The following is a 12,067-nucleotide window of genomic DNA, read 5'->3' on the forward strand; positions in this document are numbered from 1 at the left end:
GCTTTCTGGGCATGCTGAGAGTTGTAATTTTACAACAGCTGGAGGCACTCTGGTTGGGAAACATTGGTCTTGCTGGGAGTTGTAGTTTTGCACCAGCTGGTGCCCCCCTAGGTTATCACGGGCTTCTACTATCCCTCTCTGGGTTTAGGCTTCATTCGCACCATGCATACTGATGGAGATAACAAACGTATCCATAGACCCCAATGGAAGTAAACAGAAAAGTGCATGATGGGATATGGCAGTGCTGAGAGTCATATTAGGTTTTGGTAGAATGGATTCCAGAGAATGGGGAAGAAGAGACGGCAATAATGACAAAAATGTCACCTAGACCCGACAGGCTTTAGCAGCAGCTGCCTGATGTTCTTTGATGATTTGAATATCATGTAAACTATGTCGCAGATCTGTCACTAATGGCTTCTATGTTAGAACCTGATCCGGCCGGTTGTCTCAGTTTTGACCTGAGCCCAGCGGAGCCTTCACTTTCTCTTACATTTTTTTAAGGAGGAAATTCCGAGAATAAGGGCTGGATCACATTTATACCACAAAGGAGCATCCTAAAGGTGTGCAGGTCATACTCTGAGCCTCATAACGGTCTTCTGTTCTGTAGAGATCACTTCTCAGCAGTCTCCTCCTCATCATCACAGACAGCATTACACTGACGGGTAGCACCTATATATAGATAACACAGGATCCACCACCATTCACTATAGACTGACCCCTCCTGTACTGTAGAGATCACTTCTCAGCAGTCTCCTCCTCATCATCACAGACAGGATTACACTGACGGGTAGCACCTATATATAGATAACACAGGATCCACCATTCACTATAGACTGACACCTCCTGTTCTGTAGAGATCACTTCTCAGCAGTCTCCTCCTCCTCCTCATCATCATCACAGACAGGATTACACTGACAGGTAACACCTATATACAGTGACCCCTCGACCTACTATGGCCCCGACATACGATAATTTCAACATGCGATGGCCTCTCAGAGACAGCATCAACATACGATGCTTTTTTTTATGTCGGGGCCATCGCATAAACGGCTATCCGGCAGCGCAGACTGCTTCAGCTGCCACCGGATAGCCGTTTATGGTGCCCCTTGTGGTCCGCTGACGATCACTTACCTGTCCTCAGGGCTTCGGCGCGTCCTCTTCGGGATCCCCTGCATTGTCGGCGCTCTCCATCGTCGTCATCACATCGCTGTGCACGCCGTCCCATCATCCAATAGGAGCGGCGTGCGTAGCGATGTGATGGCGGCGACGGAGAGAGCGGATGCCGGGGAAGCAGAGGCCTTGCCGGAGCGGCGGGGACACCTCGGGGACGCGGCGACAGCGATGGACAGCGACATCCCGGGCAGCGGTGACTGTCCGGAGCGGTGGGGACAGGTGAGTACAACTTCCTCTAACAGTGGTCTACAACCTGCGGACCTCCAAATGTTGCAAAAACTACAACACCCAGCGTGCCCGGACAGCCAACGGCTGTCCGGGCATGCTGGGTGTTGTAGTTTTGCAACACCTGGAGGTCCGCAGGTTGTAGACCACTGTCCTATATTTTACATTGCATGGATCCCTCAACAAACGATGGTCCGTTTGGAATGGATTACCATCGTATGTTGAGGGACCACTGTATAGATAACACAGGATCCACCATTCACTATAGACTGACCCCTCCTGTACTGTAGAGATCACTTCTCAGCAGTCTCCTCATCATCACAGACAGGAGTACACTGACGGGTAGCACCTATATATAGATAACACAGGATCCAGCATTCACTATAGACTGACACCTCCTGTACTGTAGAGATCACTTCTCAGCAGTCTCCTTCTCATCATCATCATCACAGACAGGATTACAATGGCAGGTAACATCTATATATAGATAACACAGGATCCACCATTCACTATAGACTGACCCCTCCTGTACTGTAGAGATCACTTCTCAGCAGTCTTCTCATCATCACAGACAGGATTACAATGACAGGTAACACCTATATATAGATAACACAGGATCCACCATTCACTATAGACTGACACCTCCTGTACTGTAGAGATCACTTCTCAGCAGCCTCCTCCTCCTCATCATCATCATCACAGACAGGATTACAAGGGCAGGTAACACCTATATATAGATAACACTGGATCCAACATTCACTATAGACTGACACCTCCTGTACTGTAGAGATCACTTCTCAGCAGCCTCCTCCTCCTCATCATCATCATCACAGACAGCATTACAATGGCAGGTAACATCTATATATAGATAACACAGGATCCACCATTCACTATAGACTGACCCCTCCTCTTCTGTAGAGATCACTTCTCAGCAGTCTCCTCATCATCACAGACAGGATTACACTGACGGGTAGCACCTATATATAGATAACACAGGATTCACCATTCACTATAGTCTGACTCCTCCTGTTCTGTAGAGATCACTTCTCAGCAGTCTCCTAATCATCATCATCACAGACAGGAGTACACTGACAGGTAACACCTATATATAGATAACACAGGATCCACCATTCACTATAGACTGACCCCTCCTGTTCTGTAGAGATCACTTCTCAGCATTCTCCTCATCATCCTCACAGACAGGATTACACTGATGGGTAGCACCTATATATAGACAACACAGGATCCACCATTCACTATAGACTGATGCCTCATGATCTGTAGAGATCACTTCTCAGCAGTCTCCTCATCATCATCACAGACAAACTGACAGGTGATAGTACTGTATGGCGGCATTTAAGCACTGTAAAGCAGCATTATATGAGTATTGTATGGTGTTATTAAGTACTATATAGCAGTATTATTTAAGCACCGTATGACAGTTTTATTCAAGTATTTTATGCCGCTGTTATTTGACTACAGTTTGATGGTATTTGAGCGCTGTATTGTAGCGTTCAAAGAGCATTGTATGGCAATATGATTTATACACTTTGGTGCTATTCAGGTCCTATCATGCACAGAATGACGGTTTGTATTTCAGCACTGTATGGAGGCATTTCTTAGACCCTCTTGATCAGTCACGTTTTTGGGCCTATATTGTGTCTGAAGGTTTTCATTATAATGGATCCATCTCGGATATTTTCTTTTCACTCTTCTCCCATTTACTTGATATCAGAATTATTGTACCTAGATGGCGGTATGGATTTCGGAGGTTCCCTGACCTTCTCCACACCCATGTTCAATCCATTAGGAAAGAAAAAAGCTCGGAACAATGAAGCTTTTATTTCTGGAGCTTCATCCATGTTTTTCATCACAATATTAGTAAAGCCGATGTTTAGTCAACAACTAAGTCCATTTATAGATGGAGAATAATAAACCGTCAGTACTGCGGCCGCTGCTCAGCTCTTCATGGCCAGTCAGTGAGAACGGAGGATACGGTATTATCTATGGAGGACAAATCGGTGTAACAGGTCTGGGAGAGTTTTCTTCTTTCACATCAAAGTTATTATTGTGCTGAATACAGTATCTTGTATCATTAGTAGAGATTTGTACTTGGAGCGGAGGGGCAGTATAATGGGAGAGGTGGAGGGGCAGTATAATGGGAGAGGTGGAGGGGCAGTATAATGGGAGAGGTGGAGGGGCGGTATAATGGGAGAGGTGGAGGGGCGGTATAATGGGAGAGGTGGAGGGGCGGTATAATGGGAGAGGTGGAGGGGCGGTATAATGGGAGAGGTGGAGGGGCGGTATAATGGGAGAGGTGGAGGGGCGGTATAATGGGAGAGGTGGAGGGGCGGTATAATGGGAGAGGTGGAGGGGCGGTATAATGGGAGAGGTGGAGGGGCGGTATAATGGGAGAGGTGGAGGGGCGGTATAATGGGAGAGGTGGAGGGGCGGTATAATGGGAGAGGTGGAGGGGCGGTATAATGGGAGAGGTGGAGGGGCGGTATAATGGGAGAGGTGGAGGGGCGGTATAATGGGAGAGGTGGAGGGGCGGTATAATGGGAGAGGTGGAGGGGCGGTATAATGGGAGAGGTGGAGGGGCGGTATAATGGGAGAGGTGGAGGGGCGGTATAATGGGAGAGGTGGAGGGGCAGTATAATGGGAGAGGTGGAGGGGCGGTATAATGGGAGAGGTGGAGGGGCAGTATAATGGGAGAGGTGGAGGGGCAGTATAATGGGAGAGGTGGAGGGGCAGTATAATGGGAGAGGTGGAGGGGCAGTATAATGGGAGAGGCGGAGGGGCAGTATAATGGGAGAGGTGGAGGGGCAGTATAATGGGAGAGGTGGAGGGGCATTATAATAGGAGAGGTGGAGGGGCGGTACAATAGGAGAGGTGGAGGGGCGGTACAATAGGAGAGGTGGAGGGGCGGTATAATGGGAGAGGTGGAGGGGCGGTATAATGGGAGGGGCGGTATAACGGGAGAGGCGGAGGGGCGGTATAATGGGAGGGGCGGTATAATGGAAGAGGTGGAGGGGCGGTATAATAGGAGAGGTGGAGGGGCGGTATAATGGGAGAGGCGGAGGGGCGGTATAATGGGAGAGGCGGAGGGGCGGTATAATGGGAGAGGCGGAGGGGCGGTATAATGGGAGAGGCGGAGGGGCGGTATAATGGGAGAGGCGGAGGGGCGGTATAATGGGAGAGGCGGAGGGGCGGTATAATGGGAGAGGCGGAGGGGCAGTTCCTTGGGGTCTCTACCCTGGGGGTCTCCATCACCCCTCCAAAACTTGCATGATATTGATAGAGGCAGAGATGTGGTTCCATCTTATTGCACAACTTATTCTGCACATTTCGCGGGGTGTTACTTTGTCACTGTTGTATTTTGCTATTATTATTATTATTATTATTATGCTCTGTATGGATATTTTGTGCACTTTATGATCATATTATTTAGTCTTTACGCTCTCACTGCCATGTGCACTGTGTGAATATATTACTGTTTGGTGGTTTTACTTGGACACTTGTGTTATTGCTGTTTTTTGTTTGGACTTATGTATAAATGTATTTGTGTACTGTTTTGTACGGTAAGTAGGCATATTACTACTTTTATGCTCTGTATAACATCAATACATTTGTGTACTGTCTGGAGGTATTACTTGCTTATTGTTGTTGTTTACTGTATAGAATCATTTAAGTAATGTTTGCGGGTATTTATTGGGCACTATAGGCAGTCAGTGAGGTAGCAGCACCTTCTGTATTCATTCCCAGTCTACTCCTCTGCCTGTGGCATTGTTCAGCACAAGGCAGCATGCTGTAACCACACCAAATTTTTCCCTAAATGGTGACATTACTCAGGGGATGGGGCTAGAGTTCAGAGACAAGATCAAGCCACGCCTCCTGAGACAGCAGTGGATGATGTATCTCATCTCAGGAGAGAGGGAGGAGCTACTGAGACAACACCACAATGTCAATGAAAGGGCTACACAACTTCCTGTCAGAAGAGAGGGAGGAGTTGAGGAGCTGCTGAGACACCACCCTGAAAGTGAGGGGGCTACACATCCTCTTATAAGGAAAGAGGGAGGAGCCAGAGAGCTGCTCCTATGATGTTTCATCAAAATGCTAATTTTTGCAAAAAACATAATCTGACTGCACCGTGTGAATAGACCCAAGGAAATGTTTGGATGGACTGTTCACTAATATTACAGGTGGGTGACCATTGAAGGTAACTCTATTTCTGTTTTCTTTCACCCTTCAGGAGAAGCCTTTAGACGTTAAGTCTCTACGTGAAAGGTTTCAGAGTGGCAGCCGATCCTGTACGCTGCCGGCATATACCAAAGAAAGAGAAGAGATAATTTCTAATGTCCGAGACAATCCGGCGCTTCAGGGCGTCATCAGCACCTTAGAGAACAAGCCCAAGGTGTTACCCAAACCAAATGGTCCTGCAAGGCAAAACAGCATTGACATGAAGTTAGGTAAAGTGTTTTCGCAAAAGTTTCAAGTTACGGACGCCCCAAAGACACAAAATGATGGAGTGTGTTCCAAAAGCCCCCAGACGTACAGGCACTCAATGCCAATGTTTCCTGGCACCCCACCGAAGAACAACCAACCTCAGTCTCAGGTCTATGAGGATGTGGGCCCCCTTTTGCAACAGAGTCCATCCATAAATGACGTCAAGATTGTTGGAAGCAAAAAACCACCACTCCCCGGTCCAAAGCCACCGCTCCCCGGTCCAAAACCGGCGATGATGACCAGCAGTCCTGTTCCAGATGGTAAGACTCAATTGTATTGAGAAACCCTCAAACTGTTTGGGGACTTAAAGGGATACGCCACCCCTAGACATCTTGTCCCCTATCCAAAGGTCCAAAGGATAGGGGATAAGATGTCTGATGGCAGGGGTTCCACAGCTCTCCCTTCCAATCTCTGTGCAGCACCTGGCATTCGTTTAGAACGCTGGGTGCGGGCAGCGGGGGTCATGATGTCATGGCCATGCCCCCTCATGATGTCACACTAGTCTATTGGAGGGGCGTGGTGTGATGTCACAAGGGGGCGTTGCCGTGATGTTACGACCCCTGCCACCTGCTTTAAGCATTCAAAACAAAATGGGGCAGTGGAGTACCCCTTTAAACCTATGAAGTCTTGCCGCTACACCATGAGAGGCCTCAGGGATGAGAGACTAGAGTGGGCAATGAGATGAAAGTTTATTAAAAGAGCTTGGGGTTTCAATACAAGTCGTAAAATAAATTACAATCATACAAAGCATAACGGTATAATATACAGCACAGGTTCCCCAAGCCATACACCGTACCACATGCTACGCTAACATTCCACTCCATCACTCATTGTAAAAGAAACAAAGTTGAACAACAATACAGTCTGTGATCGGGGAGGGAAGTGGGATCTATGGGGGTAGGGAGGGGCAGATCACAGGCCAAACTACTCCCCAAACATATGGGGAAATGGGGAAGCAGAGGGGCGTTAGTCTTCTCCATCAACGTTCGTACTGTCCATAGAATAGTCTCTAAGCTGGCTGTGAGGGTAGAGAGATGAAAGTCACCGGATGGCCCATTTCTTACAGCACCTTCTAATGGGGGTCAATCCTAAGTAGAGTCCCCCAATATAGTCACACCACCATCTCTTTCAGCAAAGCATGATGGACATTGGACTTCATTAGCAACAAATGATGCCAATAAGAACTGAGATCTTAAAGGGCTTATCCAGCCTTTGTATATTGAGTTTATTATCAGCATCACCACTGATTAGCTGCTTAAATGGGCACTGTCATTAAAACAAATTTTTGCTCTTGCATTCCTTATGGTAAATAATAAAAAAAAAATCTTTCTAATGTACTTTGTTTAAAAAAAAATGAAGTTTTCTTTGTTTTATTTGTGTTCAAAAAAGCTGCCACTAGGTGTCTCCCTACTTGTCCAGAACACATCCCCTCACATCTCTTGCTAAGACTTTGGACTCCTGCTGGCCTGTCAGAAGTCCAAAATCAGGAAATGCAGTCTGGAGTGATGAGGGGTGTGTGCAGCCTCAGCCAATCACAGCTCATCTCAAACTGAACTGCTCTGGGCTGTGTGTAGCAGAGTGAGGGAGGAAGTTCTCCCCCGTATGGCTTCAGATGATGTCACGCCTGCTGAGGAACGCCCCTTCCCAGTCTGTGAATCTGTGAATACAGAGAAATATCAAGGTTACAAAACTAAAAAATAATTTAAAAAAATAAAGGCCGGGGGTGGTTTATCATGATGGGGCAGTGAACTGGGAGGATTAGAACATTTTAACAAGATCATGACAGGTACTCTTAAAGGAAGTCGTGTGATCACTGCAGCCTCTGCAATATTGTCATCAGCTGCACCCCTGGGCGTAGTCAAGTGTATGGGACAATGTTGCAAAACTTTTCACCACCACAAAGCATGGTATGGCCTTTGCAGGTAGTGTTGAGTGTGAATATTCGAAATGCAAATTTTTACCGCGAATATCAGCATTTAGAATATAGTGATATATATTCGTATTTTTTTCAAATATATGCAAATATTCACAAACATGCAAATTTTGCAAATATCAGCACTTCCAGTCAGAGGACACTGATTTCTCCCTTCTTTTAGGTGAAAGATATAATTGCGCATGCGCATTATGCAAATTCCATTACAAATTTTCGCATGTAAAAAAAAAAAAGATAAAACAAAAAAGAGAACAAACCTAGCGAATATAGGAAGAATATTCCTAAATTCGAATATGGCCCCTGCTGCTCATCACTATTTGCAGTACAAATTGATGTGCCGCCAATGTAAAAATTGAAGAGGCTGCAGCGATCACATGACTGTTGTTGTCTGTTTTTAGCCAATACTCAGAACAGGTCATCAGAACAGAAGGCAGGTAAAACCTTTAGATCACTGGTCTCCAAACTGTGGCCCTCCAGATGTTGCAAAACTAAAACTCCCAGCATGCCCCGACAGCCAACGGCTGTCTGGGAATGCTGGGAGTTGTAGTTTTGCAACACCTGAAGGGCCACAGTTTTCAGACCTAGGTTCTGCAGCAGTGTTTCCAAACCAGGGCGCCTTCAGCTGATGCAAGACTACAACTCCCAGCATGCCCGGACAGCCGTTGGCTGTCCGGGCATGCTAGGAGTTGTAGTTTTGCAACATCTGGAGGGCCGCAGTTCGGAGACCACAGATGTTCACTGGGGGCTTGTTGTCTGTTACCATGTTTTGCATGAGTGGGAGCTGCAGATGTTAAATGGTAGGAAATTTTTAATGAAGACAATGCAAAATAAATGCAAATGTAATTTAGAATTAAAATTTTAAAAATATTCATCTAATGATGGCTTTAGGGTTTAATTTGAGATTACCCAACAATAGCTCAGGCTGTTACATTATAACATTTTCTAATCCGTCTTCATACAATTCCAAGCACCACTTGGACCTATAAATTAACTAAAATATCCTTTTGGGGCCTGTTTGTAATCCTTTTAAAGGGGTTATCCAGGAAAAAACTTTATATATATATATATATATATCTCAACTGGCTCCAGAAAGTTAAACAGATTTGTAAACCACTTCTATTAAAAAAAATCTTAATCCTTTCAGTACTTATGAGCTTCTGAAGTTAAGTTGTTCTTTTCTGTCTAAGTGACACCTGTCTCAGGAACCGCCTAGTTTAGAAGAAAATCCCCATAGCAAACCTCTTCTAAACTGGGCGGTTCCCGGGACACGTGTCATCAGAGAGCACTTAGACAGAAAAGAACAATTTAACTTCAGAAGCTCATAAGTACTGAAAGGATTAAGATTTTTTAATAGAAGTAATTTACAAATCTGTTTAACTTTCTGGAGCCAGTTGAGATAGATATATATATATATATATATATATATTTTTTTTTTTTCCTGGACAACCCTTTTAAGTGCTTGTTTTTCAAAATTCTTAGTAACAGCGCCCCCCTTGTCTGTAGGCAGTGGGTGGTAGTGTAGTTGTCCTTTTCAGGTGAATGGGGTAGAGTATGTTTGAGGAGGAGAATCCTCTTATCTGTATCTACAGAGCATTGTATTCTTTATGTTTATACATTGTATCTCTGTAGCTTCTCCTGAATTAATGGATAATTCTTGTTTAGTCGCAATGGACAAAATGGAGGAAAAAGTGAATGAAGGCCCGCCAATAAAACCCCTTCCATCCATCACATCCCAGGGACCCCCACCACCCAAACCTTCTCGACCCCCGAATGTAGATCTCAGCACCTTCTTCAAATCACAGGCGAATGCAGAAAGCAATGGACCCGAAGGTAAGTGCAAAGTAGCCATGGGGGTCGGTCTGAACAATAAATTGGTTCTATTATAATAAATAAACGGGGTAACATGTCTCGGAGACCACCTAGCTAGTGTAAGGACTGCACTGCAGTCTGGGGAAAGGGTATGCAAATAAGCTCAGAGGGAGGAAGGCTAGCTCTCTAGTGCCACCTACTGGAAGTAGTATTTCATCTACTGACTTACAGCATGCGGTTTTCAATGTTGGGAGTTGTAGTTTTGCAACAGCTGGAGGCTTAAAAGGGGTACTCCGGTGGGAAACTTATTTATTTTTATTTTTTTTTATCAACTGGTGCCAGAAAGTTTAAACAGATTTGTAAATTATTTCTATTAAAAAAATCTTAATCCTTCCAGTACTTATTAGCTGCTGAATACTACAGAGGAATTTTTTTTTTTTGGAACCCAGAGATGTCAGCAGAGAGCACTGTGCTCATGATTCAGCAGAGAGCTCTTCTCTGCTGAATCATGAGCACAGTGCTCTCTGCTGACATCTCTGTCCATCAATTAATATATTGATCAGTCATCAGAATCATTTTAATCAATTTCAACACCATTACTGATTGATTTTTCAAGTACTAGAGATGAGCGAACTTACAGTAAATTTGATTCGTCACGAACTTCTCGGCTCTGCAGTTGATGACTTTTCCTGCATAAATTCAGCTTTCAGGTGCTCCGGTGGGCTGGAAAAGGTGGATACATTCCTAAGAAAGAGTCTCCTAGGAATGTATCCACCTTTTCCAGCCCACGGGAGCACCGGAAAGCTGAACTAATTTATGCAGGAAAAGTTATCAACTGCCGAGCCGAGAAGTTTGTGACGAATCGAATTTACTGTAAGTTCGCTCATCTCTATCAAGTACCCCCTGAAGAACTGCTAAGTACCCCAGGTTGAGAACCACTGCCCTAGAGTAGTGTTTCCTCTCCAGCTGTTTCAAAACTACAACTCCCAGCATGCCTGGACAGCCATTGGCCAGAGTTTCAGAACCAGTGTGCCTCCAGCTGTTTCAAAAGTCCGGACAGTCTTTGACATGTGTTTCTCAATCAGTGTGCCTCCAGCTGTTGAAAAAAATACAACTCCCAGCATGTCTAGATAGCCGTTGACTGTAGAGGCATGCTTGGAATTGTATTGGTGCAAGAGCTTGAGGCTCCCTGTTTGGGAAACGCCAGCTCTACTCGTCTGGTTATGCTCGAACATTTAATCAGTTTTTCCTAACGAGGGTGCCTCCAGCTGTTGCAAATCTAAAACTCCCAGCATGCCTGCACAGCCCAAGGCTGTCTGAGCATGCTGAGAGTTGTAGTTTTGCAACATCTGGAGGCCCCCTGGTTGGAAAACACTGGCCTTTGGCATGCTAGGAGTTGTAGTTTTGCAACAGCTGGAGGCACAATGGCTGGAAAACACTGTTCCAATAGGTGGCTGATTTACATGACATTAAAATAATACAGACCCCAGTCTCAAATATTCTACCAAATCCTAGGTTAAAACATTGGAAAACATTTTTTTTTTTTTTTTTTTCAAATCACTAAGTTCCAGAAACTTATACAGATATGTAAATTTACTTCTATTAAAAATGTTTAATCCTTCCAGTACTTATCAGCTGCTGTATGCTCCACAGGAAGTTGTGTAGTTCTTTCCAGTCTGACCACAGTGCTCTCTGCTGCCACCTCTGTCCGTGTCAGGAACTGTCTGGAGCAGGAGCGTTTTGCTATGAGGATTTGCACCTACTATGGACAGTTCCTGACACAGACAGAGGTGTCAGCAGAGAGCACTGTGCTTAGACTGGAAAGAACTACACAACTTCCTGTTGAGCATACAGCAGCTGATAAGTACTGGAAGGATTAAGATTTTTTCAATAGAAGAAATTTACAAATCTGTTTAACTTTCTGGCAACAGTTGATTAGAGAGAAAAAAAAGTCTTCCACCGGAGTACCCCTTTAATGAAAAAGGATGTAAAGATGAATAAAATGGTATTCGACCCTCCCAAAATGAAAATGCGGTCCCTGAGCGTCTTTATACTTCTACCGACCATGATCCATGATCCCTATATCTCCGCCGTGATTGGATGCTGCTCTGGATGTGACCAGAGGATACCAGATGTAACAATGTAATTCCGGATAAAGAAAGCAAAGTATTTTCTCATGCCAAGTTCCTTGACCGTTCAGGGCACGTGGAAAGAAGGAGGCGGGCGGCAAGTTTGTCGCTATGTTCACTGCGTCTTCCACTGTTGTGAGTATAAACTTTGGAACATTATCCCAACACAAAGCTACCATTGTACCGACGGAGAGACTGTGGACGGACATTGATATCAGCAACACCAGACCGTATTATTATTATTATTATTATTATTATTATTATTATTAAGTAGAACGATGGCGACAATATT

General features: G+C 45.0%; 1 protein-coding gene across 2 annotated transcripts in view; it reads left to right on the plus strand.

Moving 5' to 3' along the window:
• The window catches only part of FYB2 (FYN binding protein 2), a 67,894-nt gene that overhangs the window by 10,333 nt on the left and 45,494 nt on the right, over window positions 1-12,067 (plus strand). For both annotated transcript variants that reach the window (XM_056532968.1, XM_056532969.1), the window contains exons 2-3: window positions 5,651-6,164; window positions 9,500-9,667. In XM_056532968.1, coding sequence (XP_056388943.1) covers window positions 5,651-6,164; window positions 9,500-9,667 — 682 coding nt within the window. The remainder of the gene's footprint in view (window positions 1-5,650; window positions 6,165-9,499; window positions 9,668-12,067) is intronic.

This window comes from Hyla sarda, chromosome 7, assembly GCF_029499605.1.
Source record: "Hyla sarda isolate aHylSar1 chromosome 7, aHylSar1.hap1, whole genome shotgun sequence".
In the NCBI taxonomy this organism is placed as follows: domain Eukaryota; kingdom Metazoa; phylum Chordata; class Amphibia; order Anura; family Hylidae; genus Hyla; species Hyla sarda.